The sequence below is a fragment of the Athene noctua genome, chromosome 1 (genome assembly GCF_965140245.1).
Source record: "Athene noctua chromosome 1, bAthNoc1.hap1.1, whole genome shotgun sequence".
Taxonomy (NCBI): domain Eukaryota; kingdom Metazoa; phylum Chordata; class Aves; order Strigiformes; family Strigidae; genus Athene; species Athene noctua.
In genome coordinates, this window is record NC_134037.1 from 27,931,407 (window position 1) to 27,949,804 (window position 18,398).

General features: G+C 40.5%; 1 protein-coding gene across 2 annotated transcripts in view; it reads left to right on the forward strand.

The window, feature by feature from the left end:
• The window catches only part of LRRC1 (leucine rich repeat containing 1), a 101,709-nt gene that overhangs the window by 8,280 nt on the left and 75,031 nt on the right, over nt 1–18,398 (forward strand). For both annotated transcript variants that reach the window (XM_074895766.1, XM_074895767.1), the window contains exon 2: nt 7,541–7,658. In XM_074895766.1, coding sequence (XP_074751867.1) covers nt 7,541–7,658 — 118 coding nt within the window. The remainder of the gene's footprint in view (nt 1–7,540; nt 7,659–18,398) is intronic.

Sequence of the window (18,398 nt, forward strand, 5' to 3'; positions counted from 1 at the left end):
AGCATGTACTTCCAGTTAATATCAGAGAGAGAACGATGCCACTGTGTGAAACTGAAGTAGACTGTATTCACACAGTAAAGGTAGTTTTACTGAAAGTTCGAGAATTTTTTTTCAGTGTGACAAATGCTATGTAAAATGCTTTCTAAGAACACCTGCAACTTTACAACTTCAGAGTCTTGAAAATACTTAGCTTTTACAAAAAACTTTGGTGAGCATAGTCAGTTAGTACTACTGTGCAATGCACGTTTGAATTGTTAAAATAAATGTTTGTAGAGAAGCAACATTGGATCCTTATATTAACATCTCTCAATATAGAACACTGTGTTGAAAGCTCCAAAGAAGTTTACTACCAGATAAGTATATCTACTTTTTATGATAGCTTCCAGGTTCTTCTGCTGTATTGCTTAAGACTTTGAAGAAAATATTGTGCCTTTTGACATCAAATCTGAAAGACCACAGCCTGATGTGGGCAGAGGGAGAATTTGGTGTCCCCTACAAGGTCTGACTTCTCTGTTAATGTCCCTGAGCTTGTGCAGAAGATTTTGAAGTCTGCTTGGTTTGAAATACTTTCTAATGGCAGGTTTTTTTGTAGTAACAGCCGAGTTCTGCTGGGTTTTGACCTCAGTTGGAAGAAAGTAATTAGGTGGTTATGTTTCAATACTTTTTTCTGTGTTGTTTTAGTAAATTGGTAGCATCCCCTTTTCTGTGTGATGTACACAGATAGGACAAGGTTTGTGGGCAGAGATTATATATCTGTAGCTCTAAAATACATGTTATTATTATACATAGAATTATTTTTCTAATTATATCAGTTGGTCTAAAAAAGGATGTTACCTCCTGCCAACAGTCTTGTGTACTGGAAAAATGCATTCTATAAGTTCATTAGTGGAATTAAATGTGTTTTTGTTTTTTGTTTTTTGTTTTTTTTTTTCTCCAAATGGCAAATGCATTTAACTGCGATGAATCCATATTTTGTTGTAGCAGATATTTCCTGCCTTCTCTTAAAGGCAGAGATGGTCCCTCCCACCACTGTACTCTAACGGCTATGGCATCAAGTGATCTTTAACCTTTATTGGCTCTGCTTAATCGACATAAAAGACAAAGTAAATCCTTGCCTGCCAGGAAACAGTATGAGACAACCTGTTCAGTGCATCTCTTGGAGCAGCATTTTGACTCAATGCTGCAGTGTACTGGTTTCTGAGAGTGGATACTCTCTTGTTATTTTTTAAAATGGATGGTAACAACCAAGACTAGGACCTGCAATTGGCCCATCATTGACTGTAGTTCAGCAAAAGTCAGGTGCTTTGAAAATAGTTCCATCATTTTTGCTCTGTCTCCTGTAGAGCCTTTCCCCACAATCCTTCTGCCTCGCTGATCCTTCATACTGGGCTTTAAAGCATCCGTTGGAGGGGAAGATGGCAGTTGTAACATCTGGTTCTGTTTAGGGTACATGCCCCTGTGATCTTTCATTAATACTTTCTCCTGTCTGGAAATCTGGTAATTTATTAATGTTTTGTATGGATTCCTGCTTGACTGTTTTGTCTTCCATTAATATTCATGTTAACAAAGTTGGTGCTAGGATGATGCAAGACCAAAGTACAGCTTTAATATACTCTACAAACATGGTCTGAGCATGTGAAACAAATCTGTCACGTTGTCAAAAATCTGTGGCAGTTCTGGTTTTGCCATGAAACATGTGAAGACAGACCTCAGCTGTGTGGAACAGTTGTCCATTTGCTAGCTTGCCACCTAGCCAAGTGGGCAGGGGTTCTGTGTACTCTGGTTCATCACCAGCTGCTGCTGCATCTTCTCACGTCTTGAGAGGAAATCCATTACCTGCTTCCAGTAACACTGATACAGTCGTCAGCTGTGTGATGGCTCTGCTGTGCTGCACTGAGAATTAGTCCCTGTCCTTGGAAATAATTTCAGTGCCTCACTTAGTACTTTATTTGAAAATTAAAGTGTGTTTAGCCCAAGGGATCATATGGGACCTGTACTTACGAAACCCTGTTGCCCTTACCAGCTGTCCCTGGTGCTCGCAGGTGAAACCAGGATGGAATGACTTGAGGGATCTTGATGTTGATAGTAGGTTTTGTGGGAGATGCCAAGCTGATAATTCCCATACTAGACTTCACTGGAGCCCACTGGGAGCTCATTACACGCTTCATGAAACCAGAGTAGGATCGAACCACTTCCTCAGCATTTCATTGTACAACTACTTAGGATGTGCTTCTAGGGGAAGGTGTCTGTTTTCTGTGCTCTTGCTGGTTTTCCTCAGTGCATCCACTTGTGCTACTGGATGGATTTTAAGATGGCGAGGTACAGGATTGCATCCTAGAAAGAGTTTTTTGCTTACGAGGTAGCTGAGGCTTTTGACTGGGGGTGCCTTGAGGCTTGAGTGGAGGGCAGGGTGTGTTAGAGTTCGCTGTGAGTGTAAGCATAGCCGTGGTCATCAACTCCAGGCTAGTATGTCCAGTGGCTGACTTCAGAGTAGAACCAATGTCTGAAATCCCATCAGTTGGTTAGCGTAGCATGTTGAGTGTCCTCTTCCTTGGAATCCTTAACACTGAATGTCCCCTATGGATAGTCTTTCAAAGAGTTGACTATTGATGATTTCTACAACAGTGGGGTGGGGGTGGAATGAGGAAAAGCTTGCCCTTCCCTCTTCTCCTTTGCCCTTCTGACAGAAAAGGGGAATGTGTTTGTTCATATGCCTGTACCAGCACCTGGTTATTAAACACATACCTGGGAAGCACAACACTTGAATTCAGTGCTGCTTCTGCCTTACATGATTTCATCCTTGTTCTCCTTGCAGTGTCCTGACCACCAAGCAGAGTGTTCACCTAAAGAAAGGTTGGGCTTCCCCTTCTCTCTTGCTGAAGCCGTGCAATGATGCAGGCAAAAATTAACTTAGAGGGGCCAAAAGCAAGTGTTTGGGGACCTTGCCAGAGAACTGGAGAGCATTGTGTCTGGCATGCTGCAAGGTTATTTTGCAGATTTGATGCCTTATCTTCTTCACTGCTTTGCTTTCCAAAATCGAATTGCAGCTTATGCTTGTGTTTGCCTGAAGAAAGACTTTTTTCTGAGGCCTTTTTGAGACAGTATAAAAAGGGCAAGGGAAGGATTGATTGAGATTTCCCTTATCCAGTGACTGCAGGAGGACACACAGCTGGTGAATGGAAGAAAGTGAAGGCTTCCCCGCATTGATTTTTGTTTACAATGTAGGAGAAGAAAATGGACCCTGAAGTAAGATTGGAAGTAGGTATGCAATTAGGAGTTAAGCTGTATTTAAATTACTGTGTGTAGCTTTTTAATTCTACAGTTCAGATATCCTTTAGCCGCTCAGTTATAGGTTTGGAGAACGGGTGAAATAAATATGTGGTGAGAAATGGGTGAAATATGGTGTTTAAGAAACAGGACCTAGTAGTGTACTGTGTGGTGGTAGTTAACTCAATTCCTGTTTGAATATAATAGTGTAATTTCCTGAAGAAGCTTTAAAAGCTGAGACAGCATGCATATGTTGAAGATCCATATTGGTGTCTAAGGGAAACTTGACAAGAGCAGGTACTCACAAATTTTTAAGCTTGTCAGCAATAGGTCAAGTGCCTGCAGAAAAAAAAAAAAAAATATCTATCCTGTGCGTATATAACTGAAAGGAGTTAATTTGCTATTTTCTTCCTCCTCTCCCCCTCATTCTAATTTCTGCTGCTCATGCTGGCCCATCTTGAAAATTAGGCATTGGATTTCATTAGTCTCTAATTTTGATTCTCTTTGCTGCTAGTAGTGGTCTTTTTATGGAAACATTTTGCTTAACACAATAAGCTTTTAGTTATGCTACTCGTGCCTAACGGGTTTGGAGTTTGACATGTCTGTAGCAGTGAGAAGTTGCTCCTCCCCTTAAACAGCATTAGCTGCAAGTAGGTCTTCATGCCCTCCTTTGTTTTTTATTTCAATTGCCTATTGTTTTCATCTATTTCTTTTTTTCTTTTTTTTCTTTTTTTTCCCTTGTCAGGAAAGATGCTGAAGTATTCAGGCAAGATTCTAGGGTATGAATGATTTTTTTATTGCAGGAGTGAATCACTGAAAGAAAACCAGCAACGTGTGTTGTTTTGGCCACTTTCACAGGAGAAAATATCGAATTTTATCAGTCCTACTTGTTTGGCTTAATTCTGTTAACTTTAATTTCTAGAATCAAGAGTGCCAGTTGTAGTGGTATTCTTTAAAAAAAAAAAAAAAGGATAAAAATAAGGTCTGTGGGATCACACTGTCTGTTTATACTTTCCAGTGAGTCATGCACTTATCTCATACTTTTTTTCCTTCCGTTGGCTGACATCGACCCCATTTTGTCAAAATGAAGTTTTTTAAAAAATATGTGGCTGGGTGGAGGAGAGAGACTGGGGTAGTTTTTCAGTGTGAGAAGAGCTCTATTTAAGATGTGTGTTCTTAGAAAATTCATGTAAGAGAAACCTCTATAAATTATTCGATAGCAGGAAAATCTTCAATTGAAGGTTGGGAATTGCCAGTACATAGAAGGTTGTAGGCTTCTTTATTGCTGATGCTCATGGAATTATTTGTCTCATTGAAACACTATTAATTAGGCTGGCTAAACTAAGCAGCTTTAAAAGTGTTGCCAAGATACTTGTAGAGACGTTGGGTCTGCAATCAAAACCTCCTATTACAGCATACTGGGTGGATGTGCTGCACTGGCCAGCAACCCCATTGCACTTTGGTTCACGTTAGAGCTTTTCAAATAGAGGCTGAACTGTGTCTGATATATCAAACTAGGAACATGTTTCTGTTTGGCATATATTTAAGAAATGACAGATATTGTTATATATTTATTTATATATATATACACACACATTTGTTGAACTTATTGAAGCTCTTAATTATCTTTCTTCCCTCTGATCCTGTTTTGTCAGGTGAAACAAATCTAGCAAAAGGGAGGTGCTTGCTTCTCCAGTAGTGCTTTAGAGCACTAATGATATGCCTTGGATAAAGGAAGAATAGTTACTGAAGTGGGAGTAGGATGTACTAAATGTGCAAGAGTGATTGAGTTCTGTAGTTTTAAGGAAAAAACCAAGAAGTTCAAAGAAATGCCATTCATATAACTGCAGGTTCTGATTTTATCTAGGAAATAGTGTCATTCATTAAAAATTGTTATGCAAACTAGGAATAAAGATCCCAGTTCATTTTTCTTCGAAGTAGTCAGTTAAAGAAACAGGAATGCCTTTAAATGTTGTGTAATTTTGTTTGTTGCAAACATGTGCTCTGCATATTTAATAAATATATACAACACTGACACATGGTACAGTGAGGGGTCTCAAACTTTCCTAGGGATGTCCAGTTCTTAATAGCTATTTGATGAACATTCTGTCTTTTAACCATGTTCTTTCTGTCTTTTCTTGCTTGCCATTGTAGAGAATCTCTGGCAAGGACAACTGTTGCTTATGAGAAGACTTGTAGGAGAACATCAATATTTATAACTTACAGCAACTGTTTATAACTATTTAGCAGCTACATGCTGTCTGAGGAACACTTTTTGGCAAGTATTTATTTTGGACAGTGTTAGGACTGGCTGGGATCTCTTCTGTGGAGTGTACTCCTGCTATGTTTTCACAAAAGTATCTTTAAGTGCTTTTCTAAGCTTCTGATGGATACTCGGTTTAGTCATATAATAAATATTTAGCAAAATGGATGCATTTGTTTTAGAAGATAAAAAAATTAATGATATGAAAATGCAGTTACGGATCTTGTGAGGATAAAGAAAGATTGAAAAACCATGGCTATTTTAATTTTAATGTATGTTTTTAGGGAGCTAGAAATGTGCAGTTGTAGAGGTTTTTTATCTTCCTCTTAGAATTTTAACTCTGTTATCGAAGGCCTTTATTACTTTAGAGGGAAGGAATGCCATTCTGACTCAAAAAATGCCTTTGAATTTTTGCATTCAGATCTGGTACATCTTTTGACTGCTGAGTGTTTATAAACTTTTTAAAGCTCTATCCTTCTTATTCCCTAAAAGGAACCCATGTTTTTGAGGGAAAACACATTAATTTCAGTTAATGTTTTATTTTTCTGTGGCAAGGTATATTGAAAGATTGGTTCTGAAGTTGCAGTCAGGTTTTAAGTTGCACTTATACCCAGGATCATAAATCAGGTTTTAAGACGCTCAAACGAAGTTTGAAAACCTGTGTTGTAGTACAGATTCATGAGTGTGCTTTTACCTTGTGTCCTAGTAAGATGCCTGTATTACTGCCCATTTTGGTGTCGATCTAAGATAGAATTGAGTGACATTCTGAGCACACACTCCAGTACCTAGATAAAATAAAATAATAAAAAAAGGTGCTAATTTCCAAGAAAGGATTGCAGGTGATTAAACATAAGCAGATATCCCAAACTTAGTAGCCATATTCCAGTTACCCTGAGGGGCAAAACCCATGAGGGTATGAGCATGCACACGTATCACGAGTGGGTGAGATGCCCAGGTTCTGACTGCTGGGCAAAAACGTCTGTGCAGCCTGGTGGCACAAAACTCTCTCAAAATTTGAGGAGTCTGGTCAGTTATGGTCAAGACGACTTCTATATAAAGTCATATAATTCTGCACAAATCCTCACCACTTGCAATCGCTCTTATTCAAAGACCTGCCTGGAAGAGAGGAAAGCTGTGATGAGTAAGAGCTCTCCAGCTTTCCTAGGCATGCCTACATCTCAGTAAGTTTTTAATGACCATTTTGTCTTTCGATCACGAGCTGCTCCCAGTGCCTGGGGTTGACCTGACTTGCAGCTGGGCCTGTCTCCTTTGACGGTTGTTTTGTCTTGGGAGCTGGCAGACCCTCTGAGCCTATAGCTGGGGGTCAGGGAAAGTTAGCATCTTTCTGCTAAAAGAAACTGCATGCCCATGTCCTCACTGGTGAGACAGGGCTGGATTGGGTTCCTCCTCGAGCCTGGAATTGTGCATATCGCACCCAACTTTCATTAGTCCTTCTGAAACTGGGCCACGGAACGGAGGGTGTATGAGGCTAGAAAGAAAGTCTTCCCAAGGGAGGCTGGCTCTGTAACCTAGTTGGTTATGGTGCTTGCCAGTGAAGAAGACTTTGGCAGCCCCTCTCTGGGTTTTCTGGATCATCCTTTAGAAGTGTCCCTCTGCATTAACTTCCTAATGAGCCCTCGTGTGTAATTAGGATGCTTTTAATTACCCTACTGGGTAACTTCACCCCATTAATGATTTTGAAGTAGGCACTCTGTATTTCACTAGTATCTCTCTGCTATGATCGTTAATACCAAGCTTTACAGATTTTTTTGTTTTAATTTTTTCATTTTAGGTAAAACACAGATTATAGTCTGTTTGCATGTAAATTAATTTTTATTAATGCATTTTAATTAATGTTCATTCTTATAGAGGTCTGAAAGAGGTCTGCTGATTTTAAGCAGTAATTAGCTAAAATGTTGAAAGCAGCTTCTAGCTACTGCTTATCATTTATCGTGCTTATGTGTGACTTATGTGAATAGTTTCTGACATGGAATTTTTTCTTTCCTTCAGCCTTTCTTTCAACTTGTGAAGTTACGGAAACTTGGGCTTAGTGATAATGAAATCCAGCGACTCCCTCCAGAAATAGCGAATTTCATGCAGCTGGTGGAACTTGATTTGTCTCGAAATGGTAAGCTCCAGTGTTAATTTGTTTGATTCCATACTGTCCTATGACATGGTCTGTAAAACTGGGTTAGTAGGGTTTTTCTGTCTCTGAAGTTGCTATCTATGTCCTGCAGAATGCTTTTCTGTATAATTCATGGATTTGCCTATAGTTCTAGATGGGGAGGAGGGAAAGAGCAGAAGAGAGCCAGTGGTGGAAATACAGTAATAAAATAACACTTGACTGTAGTTCTGCCTTTCTGAGAGCCTGCTTTATTTTTCAATTTAAAGAATGCTTTACATCCTGTTTTTATATGTGTGTCTGTCACAATGTTGATTTCTTTCCCCAAGCTCTCTGAAATGGCTAGAATTTAAGAAGAAAAAAAAAAGAGGTTGAAAGAAAAAAGCTCTTTTCTGTCCAAAAAAAGGCTTCCTTATGGGTTAGGAGTCCAATTCTTTATCTCCGCTCTCCTCTTTACCTGTGATTAGCAAGAGGCAGATGGCTGGTATTTCTAGTTGTACTTCTGGAAGAAGGATCAGTCTGTTTTTCACCTTCAGAGATAAATTCAGAAAAGGATGCTGGGAGAAACTGTCTTTTAAATTGGAAACCACATGGGTTTATCATTTGGTTGTAATATTTGCTGCTTATATTGTCTCGAGCTGTGGTGGAGTGAAAACGGTTTATTTTTTTTTGGTGGCCTGGTGAACTTACCAGTTCTGCAAGAAGTTCAGGGGCTGGTGGGTCACCTTTAAGCAGCCCTAATAACCCAGTGATCTAGAAACAGCGAATCCGTGTTACCAAATTAGAGCAACTGTCAGCTATTTTTGCCTCTTTGTATGCAGTGGATATGCATAAAATGCTCTCTGAAGTGTGATGGATGGGGTGGGAGAGAGCAAGGTTGCATAACCTTGTATACAAGTGAGGGATGCAACTGAATATTCAAGAGAAGAAACAGTGCGATGGGGAGCCTTTTTTTCTTTACGGTTTAACTTCACATTGACCCTTTGCCACTGAAGAGTATCCAGTGACCATTTCACCTTCCTGTAACTGTGAAATTTGCATCTGTTCTTTATTTGTTTGGTGCTTGTAGTGCCGTCTCCATTTGATAATATAATTGATGAAGCATAATGATTCTCCAGGCTGAAAAATTTCTGTGAACCATATAATTTTATGCACATTTGCAAAACCTTGTAACAGAAGAAAACTGGTAAAAAAAAGCCCTGAGAGACAGAAGAAACACATTAGTTAGAACATTTTAGAAATAAACGAACATTAATTGATGCAGTATTTTGACTACTGAGTTTGGCTGAGTTGGGTGCTGTCTGTGACAGACCTTACACAAAAGGAAACACTCTGTTGGCTTACTAATTCTCTTTGCAAATGAATAACTAGCTGCAAAAGAGCTGGTGGATCCGAGCCATGTGAACTCTTGTCAGCCTGACTTGGAAGTTGGCTTGAGAGCTCAAATGTAACGAGAACAGATGGTGTGAACATTTATGGTCGGGTAGATGCATGCGTGTCATTAGAAGCTACTGCACAGGGAAGTGTTTTCTCAAGTGATGGGTTGGACTAATGCAGGTGGCAGGGAGCAGTTGTTTTCCTGTATCCAAGGTTCAGTGTTAATTGCCCATTTTATTGCATTACTTTCTCCTCTCTGTGATTGATTGCACAAGGTGACACTGCTTCCTTCTGCTTAATCATGTCACAGTTACTGCATGATGTGACTCAAATGAAAAGTGCACCATGTGAGGTGATGTGGAGGGGCCACAGCAGAAGATGACTGATGTTACTTTATGCTGTTTAGTCATGTTGTGGTTGTCTCGCAGCTCTTCAAATTAAATGGCAAAACACACACCATCTGGGATGCTGCAGGGGGAATTCTCACATAAGATTTTGGAGATACACAGTATTTTCATTTCTTAGCTTTGTGTTTTGAACTCACTTTCCAATATGCCAGATTCTCAACCTGCCAAAGGTTTCTTCTGTTCAGTGGTTTGCACTCCATCATTTTTTTTTTTCCTAACTACCAAAGTACTTAGAAAAAAAAATAGGAACTCTTTGTATTCCTTTCAGGCAGAGCAAAACAGCCCAGCTTTTCAAAACGCAGTATGCTGCATGAATAGGAAAGTGTGATGGTGACATCTGAACTTGGGAAATAAGAGATCATTGTTCTGTGTTTTTTGTTGTTTTAGCTGTCTGGTTCGGTGCACTAATTGCTTTCAGTTGTGTCCATTCTGTTTCCTCAAGAGCTTAAAAACGCAAATATAAATTCATTTAATGTTCTGTGTACAGAAAGTAGCCCCTTACATTTTAACCTCTCATCGTGGGAGGAGGAGGAAAGGATTTTGGATAAACAAAGTACTCCCATTTCCCTCATAATAAAATAGGAACATGTCTTCCTTCCTTATACTCTCTAATCCTTTGGTCAGCATATGATCTTCGAAGCTCCATGAGATGGTGGGTATACAGTGTGGCTTGACATGGGTGCGCTTCCAGGTTGCAGTGGCCAGCTGTGTTTTGCGCATGGTGAGGTGTTACATCTGGAGGTGGGATCGCTCCCTCCAGGCAGGATCCCTCCTGACTCTTCCGAGATAGCTTTGGATACCTGTGCAATGTGTTACCCACTGCGTAAGTAGCCCTAGTTCATAGGAACTTGGGAAAGGTGAACAGGAAAACTCTTAAGTTGGCTTTTGTCAATTCCCAGGTGTTTTCAAATGACCAAGACATCCTAGTGTATGTTAAAAGTGTGCTACATAATTAACCCTTTAAGCAGTTTTGGTTGATAAGTGAATCTAGAACTATAAAAATCCTAAGTAAAGCTCAAAAATCTTCAGCAGATGTAAACTTGCTGCTCCTGTGATCTTGGGTGTACGTGAGAGAAGTCTGGGGAGGGTAAGGTTAGAGCCTTAGTGGTACAGAAGGAGAAGGATTTGGGGAAGGCTAGGAGCCATACAATCTTAAACTTTTCCTGGATTATTTGCATGTTAATGCTGTTTCTTATTCTTCTTCAAGGCCATGTGTTCATGCAGATTTCCTAGGAGGCATCCCTACCGTGCTTTTCTAGTCTGACTGAGGCTGTTATTTGAGCAAAGGTTGAATGGATGAATCAAGGATGGGAATATCAGAGGCAGGGAAGCTGTGCTAAGAAAACAGTTTAGTGATGGTGAACACTTTGAAGATTATTTGGCAATGCAGTTTATCTCTGCCCCTTGGTTTTAGGTTGTTCAAAAAGCTGATGTACTAGTTCTGAGGCTAAAGAAAACAGACTTGTAGGATTTCAACAGTGCATTTCAGAGCTTTTGAGTTGCTGGCAAAGCATTTCTGAGACTTGGAGTATTCCCTGTAGCATCTTCTGAGATAGATGCTCAACTGCTGTGTCTGAAGCTACCTCTAGTTTGGTTCCCACAGACTCTTCAGGTTTGGTTAAATCTTCTCCTGGATTCTTGCATCACTGGTGAATTCTGCAAGGACACTGGATCGCTGAAGTATCCTTGCTTGATGTCCTTGAAGTTTGGGTAGGGCACCTGTGCTCTGCATTGAGTTTCAGGGCAAGTCTTTGCTCTGCATGGTAGAGGAGATGTTAGAAGCACCTGGTGTGCTCTTTGTTTTCCCACAGCACTTGGGCACTCTCCAGGACAAATCTTGAAAGACCCTGTGATTCAGAAAAGATGTGCAGTCTCCAAAGGAAGAAAGACATGCTCAAATTTCTGCAGTTTTTTCCTTGTGCCTTGGCTGGCACTCATTAAGCTTTCCTTTCTCTCGAAGTGTGTGCAGCTTGTTTGAGATCCCTGGGAGTTGTATCAGACCGCTACCCATGCTGTTCAACCCGTAGAGGTTTCCTCCGGTGACTCCCTCCCCCCTTCTCTTCTGCACAACCCCTGGAGGCTGAATTCTTAGAGCTTAGGGCCGTGCCATCCCGGATTCATTAAAATGTTAATGGATTTTCTTGTTCTGTAGCTTCTTCCAGACAGGAGGGGTAATGCATAAAGGTTCTGTAGTTAATTTAATGCATGCTGATATTTGTCATTACTACTTATGTGTGCTGTGTTCTTGCAGATGTGGTGCATTCCTTTTTAGTATCCCTCTTCTCCAATAAGAGGGTTTTTTGCTTGCCTTCGACAAGTATTAAATCCTCCGGGTTCCACTGATGTGTTTTTGTCACGATGTTGCATGCTCCTTAAAATACCCTTAGGTGTTAGTTTAATTGTAGTATTTTTATTTGAAAGAAATTGTTACACACCCCCCCACCCTCCCCCTTAACAGGTGTGATGTGGAAGTCTGATTTTTTTTTTTAATGTCCTATACCTTTTCCAGCCTTTGAAAGATTGTCAGCAGCTATTTTCATTCAGCTCTTTAGGATAAGAAGAAAAATCATGGTGAGCTTTCACACTAGGCAGTGGCTGCTGGGTATTAGGCAGTGAGGTGGCTTTCCTGCCCTTTCCAGCTGCAGGAGTGCCATTTGGACTGTCCTGCTGTCCACCCTCTTCTTGGATGAAGACTAACCCCCTTGCTTATGTAGGAGATGAGCCTCTTGCACTCCTGTGTTTGCCTGTGTATGTTGCTGTCTCTCTGTGATCAAAGCCTGGCAGGCTTCTCTGCTGCTACTCTTCTTGCTTCCATTGAACGTGGCTACAAAGGACTTGGTCACGCAAGCCTGTAGCATCAGTGTGTACCTGCAGATTTGCACTGTTGTAGTGGCTCTCTAGCTGGCATCAGGTAAGGGGATTCAAGTTAGCAGCTCCTCTGTGGAAGTTCTCTGTAACCTTGTGGTTTGGTCTCATGTCCAAGACCTGAGTTTCAAAGCAGTGGAAAAGATGCCATGGGAGGAAGTGCAACAGTGCAAAAGTTTGCATGTGTGTGCCGTGGGAGAATTAAATGGATTTTGATAGTCTTTGTCAACGGATTATGCTGGTTCTGTTGCTGACTCTGCTCTCAGCGGAGCCGAGGTCTGTTACTTTGTGAACTGAGGAGCACTGGCTTTCCTGTGGCATCTACTGAGGAAATCTGTGTGTGGGCAGATCTTGCTAAGCCATATTTGATTCTGCATGATTTTTGATACCAGGATCTCAATGTGGTTCTTTACTTGGATATGCAGTAAGTAAGATTCTGTTTGTTTAATGTGTACAGTTCCATACCTACTATAGAGACAGATTCTGGCTGTGTGATATATTAGTTGCTACCCATTTCTGTTATTCCTGGTTTAACTGAATTTATGACTGTATTGGTAGTCCAGATGTTCTGGACACCAGTCTTGTGACATCGGGATATTCTCATTCCAAAATCTTCTCTCAACTCTCAACACAGTTGTGATGTTATGTCAAATAGGCTATAATTTATGTGAAAATATTTAGATTTTACAAAAGATAAATATACTACTTCAGGATTACCCTAACAGTACAGGTAGTTCCTCAGAAGCATCTCAAAAGTCACAACACTGTAGTGTAAGGAGAGATATACTGCTATGCTAGGCTGATGGGTCTGAGCTGTGTCCAAGATTTTGGAGAGCTGTCTTTGGGAGACATAGGCCAGTGTCCCAAATGCTCCATGAGCCTTATTTTTACCTTGTCCTTGCTTCCAAAATGGATTATAGTTGCAGATTTAGAAACATTTATTTTGTGTTCAGTTATCGGGGTACTGCCAGAAATCAACAGCAATGGTATTTAACTTTCCTACTTCCAGTTGCAGGCAGTTTGATATGACTGCTTTTTTATTTGAAGTGTTTATTCTTTTGCTGTTTTATAACCTAATTAAAAGTCTCTCAGAGATCTTTGTCGTCTTCAGGACACCACATTCATTGTGTATTGTGTGATAAGTACATTTTATTCACCAGGTCATTTAAGGCCGTGTGAGCACATGGCAGCTGACCTGCAAAGCATCGGTCCGTGCCACTGAGGAGCAGTGTGTAATCTTTGCTTTGCTCTCTGGGGCTTCAGCTCACTTGTTTGTATCAGTGCATGCACACCAGTGCTTTCCCTTTTTAATTCAGCTATCTGCTCTCAAAGACATACCAATCATCTGTACTGTAGGATTACCTCCCTTCTGCCCACAAAGAGGATAAGTGTCCCCCTTTTCCACTCCCCACCGAAAGCAGGATAACTTGTGTTTTCAAACTAGAAATACTGATAGAGAAAAGACTTGAACACTTGTTTCAGTTCAGCCTGGGCTGGTGACCCAGCTATTTTACGGTGAGGACATAAGCTAATTAGGCAGAAGCACTTCTAAGTTGTCTGATCCTGTCCTGCAGCCCAACATAGTCTCTGCTCTCTCATCTAACAGCTGCTGCCTTTTGCCCTGTGCGCTCACCTCAGATCTGGCTGTCCACCTCTGCACTCCCACAGCATCTGAGCAGAGACCTTCTCCACGAAATCCTCTTCTCTGCCTGCCACCAGCTGCCCTGACACAAATGTGCTGGTACAAGTCTGGTGATAAATAACAAAACCCAGAATGCCGAGAAATAAATGTGAATTGACACTTTATTGCTTGTTGGACAAGAAGGAAAAAAGAAGCCAGCAAGCTGTGCTGTGAGGCAGTGTAGTTGCCAAATGCATCTTTTCTGTTAACATATGCAACTGCTGGATGTTGCTTGTTGCCTTCTGAACTGATTTGTGTTAAGGTGAGCATTTCTGGACAAATAAGAATTGCTCTCCTATTCCTCAGTGAACATGTCTTACCTGGTACAAGAAATCATCCTGTGAATGCACTCAGTGCAACCCTGGTTGTGAATATCTGAGAGCCATGGGACATCCCACCAGAGACTACTGTGGTTTGTATGGTAGTAGAGCACTGCTGCAGATGATCTTAGGCTTTAGCCTGGGTTAGACCAGTGACTATTTTTTGGTTTTGTGTTGTTTTGGTTTTGTTGTTTTGTGTGCTAATTAAAGTAAAGCTCCCTCATTGCAGACTTGGAGATAACAGAATTTTTTGCTCTTTTAGATGGTTGCTTGCTAGCAGTTGTGTTGGGTGGTTGTTGGTTTTTTGGGTTTTTTTGACACATCTAATTTCTAGTGATGTATATTTTCATTGTGCTATCCCCCATCCCTCCCTTCAGGTTAATTTAAAACCTGTGCTTAAAAAACATTATTATTTTCATGTCTTACACATGAAGTTTAGGATCAATGTACAAAGCAGAGTATTGCGAAAGAAAGAAACACATGCTGGAAATTGCTTTTAGATTCTGGACCACTGCAGAATCCCACAGACATGTAGAGATTCTTGCTCGCTTTGAAGAAGTGATGTAGAAGTTGGATTTTGTGAATCTGTGTCATTAAAATGGATCTGATATTGCTAAATTGGAGGAGGAGGTGAGCTTTATATGCAGCAGCAGAAGAAAGGTGAGAGAAAAGACTGGACCTTATCACTGAACAAGGCTCATCAGGGAGAGGAAGGAAGAAGCAGCAAGTGCTGTGATTCGGAAAGAGAAGATAAGTGAAATCTCATGATGGAATAATCTAATTAGAGAAGTTTAGAAGGTGTTATTTTTAAAGGGATTACGGAAAAGTGGATTTTCCTATCATGGTATATTCTGCCAGATTTAACTTTTTTCCAAAGGAAACTTTGCTAATGTACTTGCGAGCACATCTAGCAACAGTGTCTGGCTTCATCCTAACTCAAGAGAAGGCTGTGGATTTTGAAGGGGTTTTTTGTTTCATGTTTTTGGTTGGGGGGGTTTTGTTGGTTTTAATGAGATTTTTTTTTTTTTTTGAAAGCAGGAGGACAAGTGAGAGACAGAAACCTTTGGCCTGTTGAAGTATCAGCTAAAGCATTAAACATGAGACAATCCATATGGGAGTGACATAAAATAAATACTTCTTTTTCTGAATAATCTAGATTAGGGATCATAAAATGGCAATCTGCAAAGAGGCATTGTTAGTTCTTGTATCCACAGAGTTGCCTGGGTTTTGGTTTCTTTTGTGCTGCGATTGTATGCCGTGACTATGAAGTTACTGAAGAATTAATCCAATAAATCTGTAACTTTGTTGTTAAATCACTTAATATACTTTCTGTCATCCACAGCTTCATAGGGAGAATACTAGTTTTTACTTTTTTTTTTTTTTTTTGCCTTGCTTCCCAGACTAAAAGTATTTAATTCCTGCTAGCTTCAAGGTCCAAGATGAAAATCCTCATAAAAATGTCTCCTAGCCTTGTTTAACTCTTCACTGGCAAGTATCATTAAAAAGGTAGAAGACCTAAATTCCTTGCCAAATTCAGGCTCCTTCACTTAATTCACCTGGAACTGCTGTTTCCTTGTGATGATCTTTGAGGTTCCCCTCCCCAATTCTTTTTTTTCCTGTTTCCAATTTACAGGTCCTGGTCCTCTGTTACTGCTTCTTTCTGCAGCTGAAAAGGGCAGTCTCTTGATTTACCACATGCTATTTGTTAAAAAAACATCCTGGTTTTGTGTCCCTGCACAGTTTTCTTGCAGGTAAATTCCCTAATATCTATGTATCCATGAAATGCAGTTTTGTGAGGATTTTTTTTCCTGCTCCTCTTCTCCCTTGGAAAAGGGACATATCCAGAAGCAATGAGGAGGAGGAATGAGTTGTGTACCTTGCTTCAGTTTCCTGTTAATTATACAGTAAGGGATTTAGTTGAGAAAACCCAACCTGAACCCATTTGTGAATTTTCCTTAGATCTATAAAGATCGGTCTTAAAAGAGCTGTATCTCTTGTATTTTGTATATCCTCAGCCTCAGAGCTTGAAGAGGAAAATGTTACAACCCCTACAGGAGCCACTTAATCTCAGTAGACGTTTCAAGAACCTGGTGACTCCTGTCACATTGTGCCCCAGAAATTGTAACACTTTACCTAAAGAGGCCGATTACTTCAGCCTTCAGGGCTAGTAGCAAAACTTGATGTTCTTTAGAAAAAAAAAAAAGCCTGTCGGATCACTGTCTATGTCATGATCTTAGTGTGGAAATGAAGGGAGAGGATGAGTATCCTTCCTCATACCTTCCCCCTGCAGAAGTGAGGACCTGCGGGAACTGCACTTGGCTGCTTTGGGGAAGGTAAAGAGATGTGGTAGTGGTGTCTTGGAGACAACAGCCTACTCAGGTGGGCTTTCCAGCTGAAGAGTGCTTTGCAAAGACAAACATATTTGCAGCACAAATTCTTTCTTACAAGGTATTTGACTAAGTGGGCCGTTTCCTTCCTCCCATGTTTGAAATGTAGAGGAGTAGAGAGCACAGGGCTGGAGAGCTTTCCCAAGGGCAGGCTTCTTAGAGACCCCTCTGAGAAAGTGGGTGGCACAGAGGAACCTCTGTGGAAGTGAGAAGAGAACCTTTAGGCTCATACATCACTCGAGCGCTGCAGTGGTGAATGGACCTTTTGTATGTGTGATATATACTATAGTAGATGTATATTATATATGTGAGAAGAGGCAGTGGGGAAAAATTCTTCTGTGTTTTGAATTGGATGGATAAGATCTGGTTCACTGCTGGCTGTCTTTCTCCTGAGGGATAATGCTGCATGGATTCAGTGTCTTTGAGTCTAGAATGGGCTTCCTGGGTATACATTTGGTGTTAACTAATCAACTGCTTAATACATTTATGAATTACTAATCACTAAACGATTAAGGTGCTTTGCCTGGGTTGTATATATGTGGGCATGTATATATGAAGGCAGTGGGCCTTCCACTCTCACCATCTAGATCAGTACCATTCAGACTTTTGCTGGGGTGTATGAAGTGTGTCAGCTCCAGCTCTCCTAAAGCACAGTGCTCCATTTTGCCTTCATAGCTGGAAAATATAAAGGCATCCAGTAGTTGCTCCCTGAGAGACTCTGTAAACTCTCCCTCAGGAATGTGGTGCATCTCTTCTCTTGTGTCTGAGACTTCAGCAACATTCTTGTAAAAACACTTTTTACTTTGAGCTAGAGTCCACTGTTTGAGTAGCTCCGGTCTGGTAGTCCTGTTGCAGGCTAGGATCTTCACAGTCATTGCTTTCTTGATTAGGTATTGGAAATTATGTTCACTGTTGCAGAATGCGTAAAGGATGCTGGCCATGTAGCCTTTGGGTAGACGAAAAAAGTATTGTCAGTTCTTGAAATTTGATATAAAATGCTGTAAAAATGTGACACACAAAAGGTTTTATCAGTTTAAAAATAAGATTGTCTTCTCCCCCACCTCCGAGCCATCAGAAGAAGGAAAGTGGGGGAATAGGGATTAAGTGATGTATCTGTTGTAAAGATCTTAAAAAAAAAATAAGATCAGCACTAAAAAAAAAAAAAAAAGGATTTTTTAGAAGTAATTTTTTCATTCAGACAGCACAGAATTGCCTACTGTCAATCTTACCTCTTAAGTCACTTGTACAGGGCTTGCTAGATCATTAGCAAATTCTTGTGCAAGCTACAAGAATAAACATCTGAAGAGGTATTTTGAAAGAGGAGGGGGGAATATGCCCTCTTATATACATGACTGCTAAGCTTGATTTTCGTCCATTTTTGCTGGCACAACTTCTTTTTGCTGCCAGTGTATTTGTATTGTCACATGTCACAGGGCTTATGCGTGGTTTATGGCTTTATTATTAGCAATGCTGCACAGTCTGTATGCCAGAACATCTGGGGCATGATGTAAATGTAGAGCATTTGTCAGTGTGTAGCATTAGAAGAATCCTAGATATTTAAGTAGGTTTTGAGCTGGTTATCCAGCAATGCCAGGAAAAGCCTTTAACCTTACTGGTGCTGATACTGGCAGAGATCTATGAGTGTCTGTAATGAAATTGGGTAGTCAACAGTAATGGTGAAAGCTGGTTAAACCATCAAGAGACAGAAG